The sequence below is a fragment of the Capra hircus genome (genome assembly GCF_001704415.2).
Source record: "Capra hircus breed San Clemente chromosome X unlocalized genomic scaffold, ASM170441v1, whole genome shotgun sequence".
Taxonomy (NCBI): domain Eukaryota; kingdom Metazoa; phylum Chordata; class Mammalia; order Artiodactyla; family Bovidae; genus Capra; species Capra hircus.
This window is the reverse complement of record NW_017189516.1, coordinates 41,788,642-41,809,135: the sequence shown is the minus strand read 5'-3', so window position 1 is coordinate 41,809,135 and position 20,494 is coordinate 41,788,642. Positions and strand designations below refer to the sequence as shown.

Genomic DNA, 20,494 nt, shown 5'->3' with positions numbered 1-20,494 from the left:
TGAAACATTATGGACTCGAGCGCAATTCAGACCAGGCTCTACACTCAGTTCTGTCACTTTATCAGCCTGTAGAATAGAAGTTCTTTGTCTGCTAAGTGAATTTGATAAGCCTTGTCTTACAGAAGTATCAGAACATATATAGCTTGTGTACAGCACCTGGCACTGCAGCTGGCAATGTTTAGGTCTTATGACACTTATTTTCATACCAGAAAGACAATCTATGGGAATTTCTACCTTCATCTATGGAAATTTTTCTTTATCCAGGAGAAACTAGAGACTATGTGGTCTTCTAAACAAAGAAAGCTAAGTCAATCAAACTGCTGCTTAGCAAGAAACTGTAGGGCTTCCCAGGTGCCTCAGTGGTAAAGAATCTACCTGACAATCAGGAGATGTCAGTTCAATCCCTGGGTTGTGAAGACTGGCAATCTGGGTTGTGAATTGGCAGTCCACTCCAGTATTCTTGCCTGGAAAGTTCCATGGACAGAGGAGCCTGCCAGGCTACTCCATGGGGCCACAATGAGTCAGACATGACTTAGCAACTAAACAAGTAACCCTAAGTAAATTTAGAGGCAAGCGTTTTACCAGGATGCAACACAAAACCTTATAGAATTTACGTCAAGGACCAGTAACTCCCCTGCCTCCCAAAGCCCTCCCAACAGAACACCCTAATTTTCATGTATTTCACCACCACTAAAATCTAGCCCCGCTCAGCAGGTCTACTAGATTACACTCAAGATACCCTCATGTTTGGAGTGTGCTGGGGCTCCTTCCGTTCAGGGCCCAGAGTGCCAGCACAGTGACGTCTCAACATCCCATCACAAAGGTGACAATAATACGCATCAAACACCTGGTTTGTGGACTGTGTTCACCTGCACTGGGGCAGGAGCACTGGACACCTTCTGTTCTTTCCCACAGGCGGAGATTCCCTCTGGTTGACTCACAATCTCAGGGTAACTGTTCAGGGCAGCTTCTCATTTCAGTCTCAGCCTCCCAAATCTGAGGCCCACCATCTAGGGGTCTGGGCCCAGCTCACCATTATCACAGATTCATCCAGCCCACCACGCAGCCAACTTAAAATGACCTCCCAAGAAGGAACAAAAACACAAAGATGGGATATTATGATTAGCTTTCCAGCCCCACCTTAGCCTCTCACAACTTAAAAGGTTGGGAGTGTTGATGGAACACAGTGACAGTTGCCTCAGACCTCACTAGGGGCTGGAGGGACTGCTAGACGTGACTTTGGAGCACACACTGGCCTTGGCAGGACGACAAACCCTGACTGCAGCTCGGGCTCTCTCGTCATCATCTCTCAGAGCCGCTTCATAATGGGGTGGGAAGGCACTGGGGATGTTACCATTGACCTTGGCCAAAATACCAAACCTCAAAGTTTTAGTTTAAGAGAATAAAGGCTGAGAGAACTTATACCTCGCCGCTCTCATCCCAACTCCCTCCCCAGCATCCTCCCTGCTTTTTGTCACCTTCCTTATAGAATCACTGCTCATATACTCAAGACATCTACAGGCAGGCGCAGGGTCTCCTTTATCTTTGCATCACCCTCACCAGCACAGAACCTTCTGAAGAGCAGATGCTCAAGTAAAGATGGGCATAAAGGAGCCACCAAGCAAGGAATGTAGTTTCTTATTATTTTTATTGGCATTCTTGAATAAACTAACAACATCTAAGTGTATTGCTAAAGGTACTACTGAATGTTATAAAGAGAAAGACAAAGGTGAATAACATAAATCAAAACTTGACTACAGCTTACTTGATTTTCATCTGTTTTAAAACAACAACATTCTTTCACATTTCCAAGAAAATTCCTATTCCAAAGCTATGTTATCTTGTTCTGGATCCAAAAAAGAGGAAGAATTTTCTGAATTCTACTACACAGTGCCAAAACTCTTACTCTTAGATCTGACAGATAACAACAAAACTGTCATTTGTAAACTTGGATTCTGAATCTAAACAAACATTCTAGGAAACGAAACAACATTTGAAAGGTAACAGGGTAAAACAGGAACACAAAGAAGATATATATTATTACTTTTCCAGGCCTACTATAGCCTCTCACTTCTTAAAAGGTTGGCAGTATCGACCAAACAAAGTGAAGAAGCTGCCTGAGAACTCACTGGGCACTGGACGGATCTCTGGGTGGGAACCTGGAGCGGGCAGTGGCCCTGGCAGCAGCACGAGATCTAACTAGAGATCTGCCTCGGGATCTCTTTTCCTCTTCTCTCAAAGCTTCCGCATAATGGAATGGGAAAGCACTGGGGATGGTACTATTGATCTTGGCCAAAAACTCCAGCACCTTCATCTTGCTGGTTTCAGTGTAGGCTCTTGAGCCCCACAAGAATTCATAGCTCAGGGGATCGCTGTCGGGAATCTGACGATACACCAGGTAATTCTGCTGCACCCACTCTTCCGTGATGAGCTTCCTGGGATCCCCAAAGATGACATGCTGCTTTCCATCATAGATGCCCAGAACATTCAGGAACTCCCAGACATCAGCCTCAGAGGCGCGGTTGCCATTCAGGTAGATCACACTCAGCAGAGGCATCAAAAGCCCATTCTTCGGCAGCTCACAGCTGCTGCTCAGCACCTCATCACTAACAAGGCCTATCTTGCTGACCAGAGTATAAGAGTAACCATTCGGCTTGACTTCCTTCAATTCAAGGCCAAAGGCCAGCTCCATGCACTCAGCTGCTCTCCTAAGGATCTCAGGGAAGCGTGTCTTGTACCTTTTGTGAAAAAGCTTCAGCATATCTATCCTCCTAATGGGCTCTCTCATCTTAAACTTCTCAAGCAGGAAATGTATCAACACCGCTGCCTTCTTGGTCAGAGGATCTGGAGGAGCGGTCTTAGCAGAGGTTGAGGCCTGGGAAGAATTTTTATGTTCCTTAACTTGGCGCCTGCCACGTGCTTTAGATCTTGGGGGTGAAGCCTCTGCAACAGGAGAGCTAGTGGCTTCAGCTCCCTGAGGCTTCTGGCCTGCATCAGCAGTGGGGGGGCCCGGGGGTGCACTCCCAGAAGTAGGGGCGGGGGAGGCAGCAGCCTGAGCATCCCCGAGATCCTTGGTCTCCATGCGTGCCTGGCGGCGTTTCTCACGTGCACGGCGCTTGCTCTTCTGCCCCCGAGGCATGACTATCAGCAGGCACAGCAGGCAGGGGAGCAGGCAGGCAAGTAGGTGATGCTGGCACCTGGAGGAGGGAAGATGAGTGGATGAGCTCCTTCAGCATGGAGGGAAGGCTGCTCTGCCCGTTTCCTGGAGAGCCCTGCTCCAGGAACCGCTGGCCTCTTGTGCTTGGTCAGCCTATCCCCTGAGAACCCGGTGTAAGAAGTGAGCGCGCGCCAGCCTCAGCCTGCCTGTGGCTGCCTCCAGTGACAGCAGATCCTGGGAGTGGGGCCCTCTCTGGGTCCCTTCATTCGCACACACGACTATCACATCAGCTCTTAGTGGGGCCGGGACCCCTGCCATGTGCCACTTGAAAGGTGATGCCTCAAAGCTCCCTGGGACCCATGAGAAGGAACTGAGTCATGGACACTAGGGGTGGATGGCACTGGCAGTTCTGGGGCCTGCTCTGTCCTGAACTCGGTTCTCCACCATTCAGGGTCCTCATCTTGTCAACACCAAGGGTATGGGCCCCTCCCTCCTGCCTCTGGTGCCGCCCCTTCAGGTGAAGAACCTCAGCTCCCTTAGAAATGACACAAAGAAATGAGGAGGATCAGGCAAGACTCTAGCGTTCGTTTGATTAGCTGGAAGGGGGAGCGTGCTACCTTCAGTCCAAATTCGCAGTCCCCACTTTGACTCCTGGGAGGATCTGGGGGCTCCTTTCTCTCCTGGCTTGAGGACCTTTCCTCACAGCAAGGCCAACAGCTCCCTGAGATCGTTGGGGGAAGCCAGGGTGGCCCTACCTGGCCCTACCGCCCATGGTCTCTGGGGCCTGAAGAGCTGCAGCAGGAGGTTGAGGCCCTGTAATGGGTTCCCAGATTTTACTCAAAGAGTCTAAGATTCCTTCTCCTGCTGACCCATTAGACTAAGGCGCTCACTTCCCTGTTAGCTGTGAGTGAGGCACGCTTCTGCCTGCCATGTATGCCTGGGGGCACCAAGGAGTGACAGTGAGAGGAATTCTGGGAGTTTCCCACAGTCCTCAGCATCTTCTCTGTGAGTCCTGGCAAATGTTAGAAATTCTCCCTCTGCTGGCCTGAGCACACTGAGGTTCCCAAGGTGAAAGAAAGTGTGAGCCACCTCCTGTCACCCCTGTCCCTGACCTCCCTGGGATGGCAGCAGGGGCTGGACTCTCTGGGACTCCACTGTTCCGTCATTGCTGGCCCCTTTCGTCCTCACCTGGATGGGATCTATGCTCCTCTCTTAGTCCACCCTGACTCTCCTGTCCTCAGATCAAGGCCCACATCTCCCTGAGTTCCTGGGGCTGGAAGTGAGGGGTGACATCTGGCGACCTCTGCCTGGGGTGCCCCAGGGCTGACAGGGGCTGGGACTTTGCAGGCCCCCACTGCTCTGGGTAGGTGCTCATCTAAGTCATCTCTCTGGGTCCTTACTGTGACTCTGTGACTCCTGGCAAGACCAGGAAATCTCTGTCTCGACTTGAGATCTCTTCCCTCCTACTAAGGCCCCCATCTCCCTGAGACCCACTAGAAAGCAGCAACATTTTCCCGATCTCTAGCTACAGCTGTGTGTGGACTCCTGATGCAGACAGTCAGGAAGAGATTCTGCACTGCCCTCTGTTGTCGCAGGGTAGCTGGATGGTCCCCTCAATTCTTAGGTCCTCTTCTGGGCTCCTGGTACTAGCTGCAAATGCTCCAGTGGTGGACCTGAACCCATACCCCCATCAACTAGGTTCCTCACCTCCCTGCAAGACTCTGGGCAGAAGCAAGTGGGGGTCATCTGGTCCCCATGCCTGGGTCTCCCAGGTCTGAGAGGAGTGATGTGACTACGTGGTTCACTTCCTTCTGGGTGGGGTTCTCACATGTTCATTCAGTGTTACCACTGTGACTCCTTTTAGGAACCGGGCTTCCTCCCTATGTTGAATGAGGCCTCGCCCATCACACTGAAACCCCAATGTCCCTGAGACCATCCTTGGAGGAAATGAGAGGGTATTTCAGCCTGAGAGCTCTAACCCGGCTTCCCAGGGTGACGGCAGAGGTGGCACTCTGTGTGGGCTCCTCTGTTCTGGGGGAGTCAGTTGTCTCCTTCCTCACATAGAATTGGTGCCTCAACATCTGTCATGGCCTGGGACTCCTTGTTTTCTGCTGACTTGGGCAGCCAGATCTGAAACCAAGGCCCTCATCTCCCTTGGACCCCACAGGCAGAAGTCAGGGGCACCAGAACTGGCCAGCTCTGCCCTGGGACCCCAGGGGCTGACAGCAGAGGCGGCATCAGATGTGGCTCTCTCTACCGTGTATGGATCTTCCCCTCGACTCCGCATCCTTCCTGGGACTCTGCCCTCTGTCAATCTGAGCCCAAAACCCTGCAAAAAGGTCTTCACCTTTCTGGGACCAGAGGTGACAGAGTGAGTCACATCCTGCCAAAACTGATTTGGGGCTATGCTGCTAACCACAAGGGCAGGACTCTTGACCTCCACCCCCTGCCTCAGTTCTGGAGTCAGGGGCTCCCTCAGTCCCCACTCAGGATTCTGGCCTCCAGTTTGGGAGTCTTCCCTCTGCTGACCCGAGTCTACATGCCCCAGAGCAAAGCTCTCACCTCCCTGAGTGGCTAGAGGAGACGCTGGGGGCTCCATATCCAGCTACCTTGTTTGGGGATGCCCAGATCTGAGAGCGGGGCTGCTCCTTAGTGCAGCAATCCGCTTGGATGCCAGGCCTGCTGACTAGCACTGAAGGTCCTGGCTTGACTCCTCCTAAGGCTGAGACTCCTCCCTATGCCTAATGGGGTTACCTTATCTATCTTGCTCTTTATTTACCTTTCACACCCACTGATTTTATTACGTAAGTGGTAGTTTGTACATCTTAATCTTCCTCATCTATTTCTCTCCTCCCCCACACTCTCAACCCTAACTCCCATCAATTACCACCTCCTTTTTTTCCTCTGCATCACAACTGTTTCTGTTTTACAGATTTCTCATAGAAGTACAATCATATAGTTTCTTTTTCTCTAACTTATTTCACCTAACATACATAATACTCTCTAGGTCCATACCTTTTTATATAAATGTCTTTCTCTACCTGAACGTCCCTTACCCCCAATGCTTGCCACCACCCCCAACACAAAAATGATGGGTTCTCTCAGCCTGAATTACTCTATGGTAATTTGGACCCCTATGGTAGGAGTCCAAACCTTCCCAATCTAATGCCTAATGATCTAAACTGGAGTAGATGTAATAAAAACAGAAATAAAGTAACAATGTAATGTGCATCCCCAAACCATCCCTTTACCCTAACCCACCCTACTCCCATGCCACCCCACCCTTCCTTGTCCACCCCGTCACGCCCCATCCCACCAGCTCACCCCACCCCATGCAAAAACTGTCGTCCAAGAAACCGGTCCCAGGTGCCAAAAAGATTGGGGGCTGCTACTCCAGGTCCCTGCAGCAGTGGCGGCAGGAGGGGCCTCTGTGCAGTCACCTCTTTGGAAAGAGATACCCCTGTGAGCTCTCACGGCCCCATCTTTTCACCTTTTGAGAACAAGACTACTCCCTCCGCCTAAAGAGGCTGCCCTCTTTAAACAAAGCCGCCCGACCCGCTGTGGCCCTCCACATGGCAACTACAAGATGGCTCCTCGGCCCTGTAATTCAGGACAGGGCCAGTGAAACTGTGTATTGCAGGGGTGGGATGGGGCTGGGTCACTTTTATTACTGGGAGAAGTTGGGAAATTCCCTTCAGCTACATTCATGTCCTCACCTTGGCTCCACACGAGTTCTGGACAATCTATCTCTGCAGAACAGACGCCACAGCAAGCGGTAGAGCGCCTCGCTTCAGAAGCGGAAGTGGAGAGGCGGGGTATACGGCCCTACGTGGGGTCTCCCAGGGATGATGGCAGGGGTAAGGACCTACGGAAACGCTGGTAGCTCAATATTCACCCGTCCTTGGATCCTGTCTCACAGTCGACCCTGTGCAACCTATCAGAACTCGGGACGCCTCCATCTATGAATTTGAGTCCTCCAGCCTCCAAACAAAGCCCTTGCTTCCTGAAGTCCCTAGTCGGGGGAGTCAGGGCACTGCTCTGAGCACCTCTGCTTGTCAGGAGGAGTGCCACTCTGTAAGCCTCCCTCTTTGGGGGGAGGCCCTCTCACTAGTACCGACGGTCCTCACTTTAAGTCCGGTTATGGTCAAGATGCCTCTTTCTGCGGATCTGGGGTCCAATTCCGCTAGAGGAGGCCCTGCCCTCCCTGAGATCACACAGGTGGAATGAGGGGACCACTCAGAAGTAGCTCTTCTGGGTCTCTTAAGGCTAAGAATTTACAGAATTCTGTTTAGCTCCCTCTCCAGGGGTCCCCTCTAACGCTCAGCATTATTACGTGAGGTTCTCCTTGGACTCAGGTCCCTCCCTCTGTGAAAATGAGGCTGATCATATTAGACAGAGGTCTCACCTCGCTGAGCCTTTCCAGACTGAAATCAACCTGACATCTGTGCCCTGAGCTTCCTGGGGACCACAGTGTCAGAGATTTTCCAGGGCCTCCTTTGATGCAGTGTGTGCTACTGTGAGTCCACTTTCACGTCCTCACATCGACACGTGACGAATCCTGTAACTCCACTCTCTGCTTTATGAAGCTGCTTGTCTTACATCAAGGTCCTAGTCTCCTTCAGAATTCCAAATTGGAAGTCAGGGTGATCCTCGTTACATCGTAGTCCATTGGAGCCTCCGAGTGGGGATGCAACTTGAGTCCTTCTGGACTCCTCTTACGCAGCATCATCCTGACTACACCTACCACAGCCTGGGACTGCTCTTTCTACTGATCTGAGATTCTTCTTCTTAGTCTTTGGGTGACCCTTACATTCAGGGGTGACTGTCTCCTCGGTCCTCTTTCATGCAGGTTCCTATATTAGCTTCTGTCGCTTGATTAAAGGCTTCCTCGGAAATCATGTTCCTACAACATTTGAGCAGCTACCCTCTAGCAAATATTGGGGAAAATGGGTCTCTGTCCCCAAAGTGATATAAGATTAGGAAAATGCAGCACAAATCAAGGAATCCAAGATACATGTTATGCTGTCAGAGAAAAAGAGTTGATATATTCCTTCTCTTCAGTCAGATTTACGGTGTGTGTTTATTCACTCAGTCATGTCCAACTCTTTACAACCCCATGGACTGTAGCCTGCCAGGCTCCTCTGTCCATGTGGGTTCTCCACACAAGAAACCTGGAGTGGGTTGCCTCCTCCAGGGCATGTTCCCAACCCAGGGATCGAATCCAGCTCTCCTGCATTGCAGGTGCATTCTTTACCATCTGAGCCATCAGATTTAGGTTAGTTCTAAAATCTTTATTTTGGGACTGCCTTGTTAATCCAGTGGTTAAGACTCTGTGCTCCCTGCCTGGGTTTGATCCCTGGTCAGGTACCTGGATCCCACATGCCACAACTAAGTGTTCATTTGCCACAACTAAAAATCTCAAATGCCACAACTAAAGAGCCTGCCCATGGCAAAAAAGATTCGAGTGTCACAACTAAGACCCAGAGCAGTCAAAAAATAAAAATAAAAATAAATATTTTAATTAAATAAATATTTACTTTCTATAGAGAGGGATAGTGGCAGATAATCTTGTAAGCCTTGATGACTTGAAGGTGTTTAATTTTGCACAAGCAGATGATCATACTGTTACTGAGCATTATCTCTGTCTCCTTTATTTATCACTCTTAATTATTTGGTTAATTATGTGTTATGTGGCAGTATTGATGAGACAGGAGTTTGGGAACGAATGGATACATGTATATGGATGGCTGAGTCCTTCACCGTTCACCTGAACCTGTCACAATATTGTTAATTTGCTATACCCCAACACAAAATAAAAAGTTAAAATTAAAGAAAAATGGTGCTTCCAGTGCAAGGAGTGTGAGTTCAAACCCTGGTTGGGGAACTGAGACCCCATGTGCCATATACCAATCAATCAATCAATCAATAAAATATCATCATAGAAAAAAGTAATAGAGATCCATGAACGAAATAATTGATAAGCTAGATTTCATTCCCTTTAAACTTCTGCTTTATAAAAATAAACCAAGAGAACAAGAAGATGAGCCATAGTCTGGGAGAAAATATTTGCAAAAGACATATCTGAAGGCTCTAATCTAAAATATACAAAGAACTCTTAATAAGAAAACTAACATCTAACAAAAGTGGACAAAACATATGATCAGATACCTCACCAAGGAAGATACACAGATAGCAAACAAGCATATGAAAAGATGCTCAGCCTCATATACCATTCAGTTCAGTTCAGTTCATTTCAGTCACTCAGTCGTGTCCGACTGTTTGCGACTCCATGAATTGCATCACGACAGGCCTCCCTGTCCATCACCATCTCCTGGAGTTCACTCAAACTCACATCCATCGAGTCGGTGATGCCATCCAGCCATCTCATCCTGTCGTCCCCTTTTCCTCCTGCCCCCAATCCCTCCCAGCATCAGGGTCCAATGAGTCAACTCTTCGCATGAGGTGGCCAAAGTACTGGAGTTTCAGCTTTAGCATCATTCCTTCCAAAGAACACCCAGGGCTGATCTCCTTTAGAATGGACTGGTTGGATCTCCTTGCAGTCCAAGGGACTCTCAAGAGTCTTCTCCAACACCACAGTTCAAAAGCATCAATTCTTCAGCACTCAGCCTTCTTCACAGTCCAACTCTCACATCCATACATGACTACTGGAAAAACCATAGCCTTGACTAGACAGATCTTTGTTGGCAAAGTAATGTCAAAAAATTTAAAAAAAGTAATGGCAACCCACTTCAAAATTCTTCCCTGGAAAATCTCATGGACAGAGGGGCCTAGTGGGCTACAGTCCATGGTGTCACAAAAGTGTCAGACATGACTTAGCAATTCAATAATAACAAAAAGGTGTGATATAAAGAAGTTAGGGAGAGTGCTGACAGCCATGCCCTGATCTTCTAGAACTGACATCAAAGGATAGGGCATGACTCTCTTTTGTCCCCTCTATTCAACGATGGATAGACCCCTCAGTCTCCACTCGGGCTCCACAATTTGAATTTTGGTGGGGCCCGGGGAATCCCCTCCTTCTTGAACTCCTCATAGTAAGACTGATACCTCCCTGTGAGCCTGGAGGAAGAAATAAGGGTGGCCTTAACTAGCCATGCCTGCCAATAGTCTCATAAGGATGAAAGTTCTGGAAGCTGGTTGAGGATGACAGATGGTTCCTCTCAGGGTCCCAAATCAGGGTCTCAAATTTGACTCACAGCCAAGCCCAAGATTCCCCCTTGTTAACATCGGACCCAAAACCCTAACTTTCCTGCTACTCCTCGGTCAGAACTGAACGGCCCCTTGGCCTGACAACTTTGCCTGGGGCCTTGTAGCCTGACAGTAGGGAGGATTCTGTGTGGACATCCTGGTATATGTACTCTCACATTCTTTACCATCTTCAATCTGACTTGGAAATAACCTGGAAATGCTCCCTGAATTGCCTTAACGCTTCTCCAATCAGGCCCCCAATTCCCTGAGACTCTCAAGGTAGGTGGAATTTGTCTAATGGGCCACCCAGTCTGTGGTCTTCCAAGGCTAACAGTAGTGGAAGGAATATGTTCTGCCCCCACTGTTTTGAGGCAGGTGGTCTTTTCAGTCTTCAGGGTCCTTACCTTGACTTCTGGCACAAGCTGAAAATCATCCTTCTACTGAGCTTCGGCTGCTGCCTTGATCAGGATGAGGTTCCTTACCTCCATGTGATCCTCTGGGAGGAAGTGAGTAGGACTCACCATGTCACCAGGCCTAGTGGCACAGTCTAAGGCCTAACAGGGACAGTGCCCTCTGTAGCCCCCTTCTTTCTGGGAGGGATCCTTCGCTGTCGGTCTGTATCATCAGTTGATTCCTGTTAGGAACTGGGTACCCTTCCTCAGCTGATACAGGCTCCCTCCATTAGCCCAAGGACTTTAAGGTGCTGAAGCCATTCACCTTCAGAAAATAAGGGATAAACTTAGTCTGAAAGCCCTGCCTGTTCCCTCCTAGGGCCCATTACATTTGTAGGACTGTCTAAGAATTTATCTGTAAAGGGGTAGCTGGCTGCCACACTCCTCATACAGGACTGTGCAAATGTCATGTCTGGGATTTCCACTCTCTGATGAAGAGCCAGCCTATAAATCAATGTCCACATCTCGACACCCTCCAGGCAGAAGTCAAGGGGCCCTTTAGCTGGCTAGCACTTACCTATGTTTCCCAGGGCTAACTGGAGAGGAGGGAGTAAGTGTAGCCTTGTCAGCTGGGGTTGAGGGGCTTCCATATCCACACTCTGGGTCTTCAATTTGCACCCTTCCTGGGGCTTTATTCTCTGCTGATCTGAGGCTGACTCTGCTGATTCCCAATGTCCCCACCTTCCCGGGACCTGAGCTGAAAGCATTAACCACAGCAGCCTGGATTTTTCCGGACTTTATGGGCTTGCCAATGAGGACAGGTCTTTATGGGTTGCTACTGTTGTGGCTGGGTCTTTCTATCACCCTCATTCACGTTAATCACCGTCAATTCTGAGAGATTGATCCTCACTCCTATCTAAACTCAGAACTCTGCCCCAACACCAAGTTTCTTAGGTCTCTGAGAAGCCTGAAGAATAAGCGAGGCTATGCTTTGCCTAACAGTTCTGAGATCCTGTGTGTCTGAGAGCAGTCGGGAATGCTGTTCCAGTGACCACTCCCTCCTTTTCTGGTGTGTTGCTCTCCTTAATCCTCCTACAATGGGGTCCTCATCTTGCTTTCTGTGTCTTGGATTAAAGGCTTCTGGGGAAATTATACATCTCTGCAAACTCTTGAGCCGTATTTGCTCTGCAGTGCTACAGAGAATGGGTCCCTGTCCTAGGAGTGATGGGAGATGGAGAAGCTATAGCCCAAGGCAGGAGTCCCAGGACAGGTGGTCACCCATTAGGGAAAAAAAGTACATCAGTCTATCTCCTCATCTGCCAGGTGAAGATTCTCATGTTATTTCTGATAGATATAATTTCCACCAGCAAGAGACTGTAAGCATGATATGGAGAGCCCTTGGTCTTCAGAGGTTATCTAATATGGCCAACGTACATGCTTATACTGGCACCAAATATTGTCTCATTAATCTGTGAGTAATGAATAAGGGATATGTATTTTTGGTTAAATATATTTGGTATTCTTACTGCTCTGGCTACACATTCTGATCCAGGAGCTTGAGCATAAGGGCATTCTTTTTAATCACCTAGAACAAATTTTGAAGTATTAAGAAAAACCCTGAAATAAAAGATACAGGGTGGGGACTTTCCTGGTGGTCCAGGCACTAGGACTCCAGGCTCCCAATGCAGGGGGCCCAGGTTTGATCCCTGGTCAGGGAAGTAGACCCCACGTGCTGCAACTAAGAGCCAGCACAGCCAAATAAATAAGAAAAAGGAAATGAAATATCAAATGTTAAAAGTACTTGTTAAAAAAAAAAAGACAAGGGGTGGGCGGTGGAAATAGTATGAGTGCTACAGTAGTTTATAGAGAAGTCTAGTCCCAACTCTGTCATTTTCCAGCCTGAAGTACTTCAGCAAAAATCAAACACTATCTCTATGAGCCTTGGGCTCTCCATCATGAACTGTGTTTGATAGGCCCTGTCTTGTTGGACTGGTGGAATATATGTATTTACAGAAAGCATCTGTCATGGTGCTTGACTCTACTGAGACATTAGGGGCAATGGCAGTTATTACTATGATTATCTTGACCTCAGATAATTAGCTGGGATTACATCAGCTGGTTTTTTTTTTCTTTTTTTGCATCTAAGAGATATCAGGTACTATGCAGCATTCTAACTGAAGGGAAAAAAAATACCCAACCTCCTGAATCTAGCAAAAATTCTTCCTAGCAATGAAAACAAAGTAATATGCTGTTTCCAACCCCACTTTACCCTTTTTTCTTCTTGAGGTAGAGAGCACCAAATATTGTCTCATTAATCTGTGAGTAATGAATAAGGGATATGTATTTTTGGTTAAATATATTTGGTATTCTTACTGCTCTGGCTACACATTCTGATCCTCTCTCTCTGAGAGACTATAATTGAATGGGAAGAGGCTGAGACATTTTTGACTAAATATCACCAGTATAAGCATGAAGACTTCTTAAAAGCAGATGCTCAATTAATGTTTGTGTAAAAGAACCACGAATAAATCATTTGCAATAATTTATAATCTCAAACATTCTTGAAAAACATAAGCATATTCAGGTATATAACTCTTACCTTTACAAAAAGGGAGACTAAACAGAGAGGAAAGTAAACCAAAAACTGACTAGCTTTCAGCTATATCTCTATTTATGTATCAATGTTCTGAGCCTCTCTTAGCGTGGTGTCTTTCACATTTCTAAGCATATTCTCATCCTAAAGTGATGTTATTCTCATCCTGAATCACAAGTGATTTAAAGATTTCCAATATGTATTTCAAAAAACAAAACTCTTACTCCTGAATCTAACAAATAGCAAACAATGTGTACCCATGTAAATAATATACTTCTATCATTAAACTAAATAAAGTTTTTGTTGGAAAAAGTAATACTGAAAATTTGGGGGGGGGGAGTCAACAAGTTATTGATGCATATGAGGAACACAAGTTGACAGGCTTTGCCAACCACAAAGTGAAGAGTGAGCTTCAGACCACACTAGGGCGAGATGAGCAGCTGGATGTGGCCCTGGAGTGGGCACTGGCCAAAGCAGAAAGGCTACCACTGGCTGAGGCAGAAGGGCCAGGCCTGGCTGAGGCAGAAGGGCTACCACTGGCTGAGGCAGAAGGGCCAGGCCTGGCTGAGGCAGAAGGGCTACCACTGGCTGAGGCAGAAGGGCCAGGCCTGGCTGAGGCAGAAGGGCTACCACTGGCTGAGGCAGAAGGGCCAGCACTGGATGCAGCAGAAGGGCCAGGTCTGGCCAAGGCAGAAGGGCCAGGCCTGGCTGAGGCAGAAGGGCTACCACTGGCTGAGGCAGAAGGGCCAGGCCTGGCCCTGGCAGACGTGTCAGCCCTGGCCGAGGATGAAGTACCAGCACTGGATGCAGCAGAAGGGCCAGGTCTGGCCAAGGCAGAGGGCTACCACTGGCTGAGGCAGAAGGGCCAGGCCTGGCCAAGGCAGAGGGCTACCACTGGCTGAGGCAGAAGGGCTACCACTGGCTGAGGCAGAAGGGCCAGGCCTGGCTGAGGCAGAAGGGCTACCACTGGCTGAGGCAGAAGGGCCAGGCCTGGCCAAGGCAGAAGGGCTACCGCTGGCTGAGGCAGAAGGGCCAGGCCTGGCTGAGGGAGAAGGGCTACCACTGGCTGAGGCAGAAGGGCCAGGCCTGGCCCTGGCAGACGTGTCAGCCCTGGCCGAGCATGAAGTGCCAGCATTGGATTCAACAGAAGGGCCAGGTCTGGCCAAGGCAGAAGGGCTGCCACTGGCTGAGGCAGAAGGGCCAGGCCTGGCCAAGGCAGAAGGGCTACCACTGGCTGAGGCAGAAGGGCTACCACTGGCTGAGGCAGAAGGGCCAGGCCTGGCTGAGGCAGAAGGGCTGCCACTGGCTGAGGCAGAAGGGCCAGGCCTGGCCAAGGCAGAAGGGCTACCACTGGCTGAGGCAGATGGGCCAGGCCTGGCCAAGGCAGAAGGGCTACCACTGGCTGAGGCAGATGGGCCAGGCCTGGCGAAGGCAGAAGGGCTACCACTGGCTGAGGCAGAAGGGCCAGGCCTGGCCAAGGCAGAAGGGCTACCACTGGCTGAGGCAGAAGGGCCAGGCCTGGCCCTGGCAGACGTGTCAGCCCTGGCCGAGCATGAAGTGCCAGCATTGGATTCAGCAGAAGGGCCAGGTCTGGCCAAGGCAGAAGGGCTGCCACTGGCTGAGGCAGAAGGGCCAGGCCTGGCCAAGGCAGAAGGGCTACCACTGGCTGAGGCAGATGGGCCAGGCCTGGCCAAGGCAGAAGGGCTACCACTGGCTGAGGCAGAAGGGCCAGGCCTGGCCAAGGCAGAAGGGCTACCACGGGCTGAGGCAGAAGGGCCAGGCCTGGCCAAGGCAGAAGGGCTGCCACTGGCTGAGGCAGAAGGGCCAGGCCTGGCCAAGGCAGAAGGGCTACCACTGGCTGAGGCAGAAGGGCCAGGCCTGGCCCTAGCAGACATGTCAGCCCTGGCCAAGGCAGAAGGGCCAGCCCTGGCTGCAGCAGAAGTGCCAGGTCTGGCTGAGGCAAAATGGCCAGGCCTGGCCCTGGCAGACATTTCAGCCCTGGCCGAGGCCAAAGTGACAGCCCTGCTGGCAGCAGAAGTGCCAGGTCTGGCCAAGGCAGAAGGGCCAGCACTGGCAGAGGCAGAAGGGCCAGGCCTGGCCCTGGCAGACAAGTCAGCATTGGCTGAGGCCAAAGTGCCAGCCCTGGCTGCAGCAGATGTGCTAGGTCTGGCCAAGGCAGAAGGGCCAACACTGGCCAAGGCAGAAGTGCCAGCACTGGCAGAGGCAGAAGGGCCAGGCCTGGCCCTGGCAGATATGTCAATGCTGGCTGAGGCCGAAGTGCCAGCCCTGGCTGCAGCAGATGTGCTAGGTCTGGCCAAGGCAGAAGGGCCAGCACTGGCCAAGGCAGAAGTGCCAGCACTGGCTGAGGCAGAAGGGCCAGGCCTGGCCCTGGCAGACATGTCAGCCCTGGCTGCAGCAGAAATGCCAAGTCTGGCCGAGGCAGAAGGGCCAGCACTGGCAAAGGCAGAAGGGCCAGGCCTGGCCCTGGCAGACATGTCAGTACTGGCTGAGGCCGAAGTGCCAGCCCTGGCTGCAGAAGATGTGCTAGGTATGGCCAAGGCAGAAGGGCCAGCACTGGCAGAGGCAGAAGGGCCAGGCCTGGCAGAGGCAGGAGGGCCAGGCCTGGCCCTGGCAGATATGTCAGCATTGGCTGAGGCCAAAGTGCCAGCCCTGGCTGCAGCAGATGTGCTAGGTCTGGCCAAGGCAGAAGGGCCAGCACTGGCCAAGGCAGAAGTGCCAGCACTGGCCAAGGCAGAAGGGCCAGGCTTGGCCCTGGCAGACATGTCAGCCCTGGCTGAGGCCAAAGTGCCAGCCCTGCTGGCAGCAGAAGTGCCAGGTCTGGCCAAGGCAGAAAGGCCAGCACTGGCAGAGGCAGAAGGGCCAGGCCTGGCCCTGGCAGCCATGTCAACACTGGCTGAGGCCGAAGTGCCAGCCCTGGCTGCAGCAGATGTGCTAGGTATGGCCAAGGCAGAAGGGCCAGCACTGGCTGAGGCAGAAGGGCCAGGCCTGGCCCTGGCAGACATGTCAGCCCTGGCCAAGGCCGATGTGCCAGGTCTGGGTACGGCAGGATGGCCAGCGCTGGCCAAAGCAGAAGGGCCAGCACTGGCCGAGGCAGAAGGGCCAGGCCTGGCCCTGGCAGACATGTCACCCCTGGCCGAGGCCCATGTGCCAGATCTGGCCGAGGCAGGATGGCCGGCACTGGCTGAGGCAGAAGAGCTGGGCCTTGCCATGGCAGACATGTCAGCCCTGGCTGCAACAGAAGTGCCAGGTGTGGCCGAGGCAGAAGGGCCAGCACTGGCCGAGCAGAAGGCCCAGCACTGGCTGAGGCAGAAGGGCCAACACTGGCCGAGGCAGAAGGGCTGGTCCCGGCTACAGCTCTGGTTCTGGAACTCTCTACCTCCTCTCTCCAAGCCTCCTCATAATGCGGCAGTAAGGCGTTGGGGACCAAATCCTTGACCTTGGCCAAAATCTGCAGGACTTTTGTCTTGCTGGTTTCTGAGAGCGCTTTAGGACCCCACAGGAACTCATAGCGAGGGGGATCGCTGCCGGGCACCTGGCGGTACTCCAGGTACCCTTCCCGCACCAGATCTTCTGTGATGAGCTTTCTGGTGTCTCCAAAGATGAAGTGCCTTCTTCCATCATAGATGCCCAGAATATTCAGGAACTTCCAGATCTCCTCCTCAGAGGCACGGTGGCCATTTAGGTAGATGACACCCAGCAGAGGCATCAGAAGACCATTCTTCAGCAGCCCCCAGTCACCTCTCATAGACTCACTGTCACTGAGATCTAGGTTACTCACCAGGGTATAGCAGTGACTGTTGGGCCTGACTTCCTTCAGCACCAGGCCAAACACCATCTCCATGTGTTCAGAGGCCCTGCTGAGGATCTCAGGGAATTGCTCCCTGTACCTTCTAGTGACTGCCTTCAGCATTTCTGACCTCTTAATGAGCTCCCTCGCCTTATACTTACACAGCATGTACTGCACCAACATCTCTGCCTTCCAGGTCAGAAGATCTGTATGAGAGCTCTCAGCAGCAGCTGAGGCCTGGGAAGAATTTTCCCCTTCTTGAACTTGGCCCTCGGCACCTACACCAACAACAGATCTCGAGCGTGCTGCGCGCCCGACACCAGATCTTTTGCGTATAGCACCTGAGGCAGCGCTGGTGGTGCCTTGGGCTCCCTGAGGCCCCTTGGAGATGCCAGCAGCAGACGAACTTGAGGGACCGCTCTCTGAATCAGGAGGGGAGGAGGAGGTGGTCTCTTCTTCCCCAGATGTGGTAGCCTGATCATGAAGACCCTGGGTCTCAGCCTGAGCCTGGCGATGTTTCTCACGAGCACGGTGCTTACTCTTCTGCCCACGGGGCATGATGGCTGTGGTCAGGGACCGCAGGCACGAGTCTGGGCCAATAGACAGGAGGTTGGGGCACCTGGAGGTTGGAGAATGAGGTGGCATGAGTACCTTAAAACAGGGAGATTCCACCTTGGTTTAATCAAATCCTTGAGGACACTGCCCTAGGAACCCACAAGGCTCCTGTTTTCCTGGTCAGCCCGTCCCCTGAGAATCCCACAGAGGAAGAATAGAAGCCTTACTTTTCCTCTGCGACCTCTCAGCCCTGCTTTGGATTTACTGAGGTGACAGCAGGTGCTGGCAGTGGGGTCCTCTCAGCTCATCTTCAGTATTATTACGTCAAGTCCTGGTGGAGCCTGGGCACCCTTCCCTCTGATACTCTGATACAGACATTTTAGACCTCCACATGATCCAGAAACAAGTGAAGGGATGCTTCAGCCCACCTCCCTCCCAGGGGATACCCAGTGCTGAGAACTCAGTAGGGTCTTTTTTATCCTGTGTTCACTGGGATCATCATTCATGGTCCTTACCGTGGCTCCTTCAAACATTGGGTACTGCTTTCCATTTGCTGACTGGTGGCTGCACCTTCAGACTAGACATTTCCCCTCCCCTAGACTTGGTATAAAACAGTAAAGCAGGTATTCAAACTCACAGCCCATCCCTGAGATTTCCTGGGTTGAAATCCAAGGATTGGGATGGATGCTCTGAGTCCTCACTCAGGTTCCTCAACTGAGCTCCTGGTAGAGAACTTATTCTTTCTCCGGCACTGATACCTGTCTGATAGTAAAAGCCAATCACCCTGTGTCCCAGCAGGAGGAAGTGAAGATGACCTCATCTTACCAAACACGGTCTCCTAAGAATGGAAGCTGTTGCAGGCGGGTTGATGTCCCTGTGGTCTCATCCAAGATCCCAATTCAAAGTTAATTTTCTTTTTGTTCCTCTTTTCTTCTCTATGTCTTTTTAAAACAAATTTATTTATTTTTAATGAAAGGATAATATCTTTACAATATTGTGTTGTCTTATGCCCCACATCAATGTGAATCAGCCATAGGTATACTGTATGTCCCCTCCCTCTTGAAACTCTCTCCCACCTCCCACCACATCCCACCCCTCTGAAGCTGTCAGAGCACTGGCTTTGAGCTCCCTGAGTCAAACTAATTCCCACTGGTTATCTATTTTCCATATGGTAATATGTACGTTTTCAATGTTACTCTCTCATGCCCCTCCCTCTCCTTCCCCCACTGTGTCCACGAGTGTGTTCTCTAGGTCTGCATCTTCAGCTGCCCTGCAAATAGGTTCATCAGTACTAACTTTCTAGATTCCATATATATGCATTAATATATGATATTGGCTTTCCTCTTTCTGACTTAATTCACTATGCATAAAAAACTAGGAATAAAACTACCACATGAGTCAACAATCCCACTACTGGGCATATACCCTGAGGAAACGGTAATTGAAAAAGATACTTGTACTCAAATGTTCACTGCATCACTATTTACAATAGACAGGACATAGAAGTAACCAAGGTCTACATTTGACTCATGACAGGATGTAAGAGTTCTCCCTCTGCTGACCACTCCCTAGCCCACAGTGGGGACCGACATATATTCTTGAGGTCTGCCAGGGATGACGACAGGGATGATTTGGTCTGAATGATGTGGTGTGGAACATCCCCACAGCCCCCGAGGTTCTCACCATGACCCTTCGCAAATCTGAAACCCTCCCTTGTCAACCTGAGGGTGCGCCCTTTGACCTGGTCACTCACTTCCCTTAGATGTCCCGGGAAGTGTCATGTCAAATGCCCGATTCTCCCAGGCCTGAAAACAGGGCTGGCGCTTTATGTGGCCCCGTTTCTTAAGGAACTGGCCCCCATCCTCACTCAGCGTCACAACCATGAATCATGTTGGGGACTAGCTCCCTTTGTTGAACTGGTTTTATTCTGTTAGAGCAAGGCTCTCACTCCCCCAAAACCAGCTCCAGTGGACACCAGGAGGCACCACAGTTGGCCAGCTCTACCTGGGGCTTCCTAGAGCCCAGGGAGGGGAGTCACTCAGTCCCACACTGAGGGGAGTAGCTCAATGTGGCTCCTTTGCGGTGTCGACGTCAGCTCATCAGTTCTCAGGACCTTATTCTAGGTCCTAGACCTCCCCACAATCGCAACCCACTCGAGTACTCTTGTCTGGAAAATCCCAGGACGGCGGAGCCTGGTGGGCTGCCGTCTATGGGGTCGCACAGAGTCGGACACGACTGAGGCGACTTAGCAGCAGGAGCTGCAGACCTCCCCACAGACCAACGCCTTAGCCTGAGACACTCTAAACCACATTCAGCCGATAGCACTGAGGGGCCCACAAGAGCCATATCACAGGGGTGGGATGTGGATGGGTCACTTTCATTACTGGGAGGGTTGGGAAGTCCCTTCAGCTCCATTCAGGTCCTCACCTTGGTTCCGGACGAGTCCTGGACACTAAGTCTCCGCCAAACGGTCGCTGCGGCTACCCGTCGAGCTTCTCGCCTTCGAAGCGGAAGTGGAGGGGAGCTGCGTAAGGTCCTACGTGAGGTCGCCCAGGAACGACGGCAAGGGCAGCGTGCTACGGGAACCCGGGTAGCTCAATATTCATCCGTCCCTGGATTCTCTCTCAGGGTCCTCCGGGTGCAGTTTATCAAAGCCCTGAACACCTCCATCTAAGAACCCAAATCCTACACCCCCAAACAAAGCCCTCGCCTTCCCAAGTCCCTAGTGGAGGGAATCAGGGCACTGCTCTGAGAATCTCTGCTTGTCAGGAGGGGAGCCACTC

General features: G+C 51.1%; 2 protein-coding genes across 3 annotated transcripts; both read right to left on the bottom strand.

Moving 5' to 3' along the window:
- Window positions 1-1,629: 1,629 nt before the first annotated feature.
- Window positions 1,630-20,233, bottom strand: LOC102171238 (melanoma-associated antigen B1-like). 2 transcript variants are annotated; one of them, XM_018043670.1, is made up of 2 exons: window positions 20,139-20,233; window positions 1,630-3,197 (listed from the first exon to the last, which is right to left on the bottom strand). In XM_018043670.1, exon 2 carries the CDS (start codon window positions 3,137-3,139, stop codon window positions 2,126-2,128), a length of 1,014 nt encoding a protein of 337 aa, XP_017899159.1. In that variant the 5' UTR covers window positions 3,140-3,197; window positions 20,139-20,233; the 3' UTR covers window positions 1,630-2,125. The 2 variants fall into 2 exon arrangements, with proteins under 2 accessions (XP_017899159.1, XP_005701947.1); XM_005701890.3 differs by lacking the exon at window positions 20,139-20,233 and adding an exon at window positions 6,874-6,972 and having other exon boundaries at window positions 2,126-3,197.
- Window positions 13,761-17,714, bottom strand: LOC102171782 (melanoma-associated antigen B2-like). The gene is made up of 2 exons (XM_005701892.2): window positions 16,691-17,714; window positions 13,761-13,864 (listed from the first exon to the last, which is right to left on the bottom strand). Exons 1-2 carry the CDS (start codon window positions 17,712-17,714, stop codon window positions 13,761-13,763), a joined length of 1,128 nt encoding a protein of 375 aa, XP_005701949.2.
- Window positions 20,234-20,494: the final 261 nt, after the last annotated feature.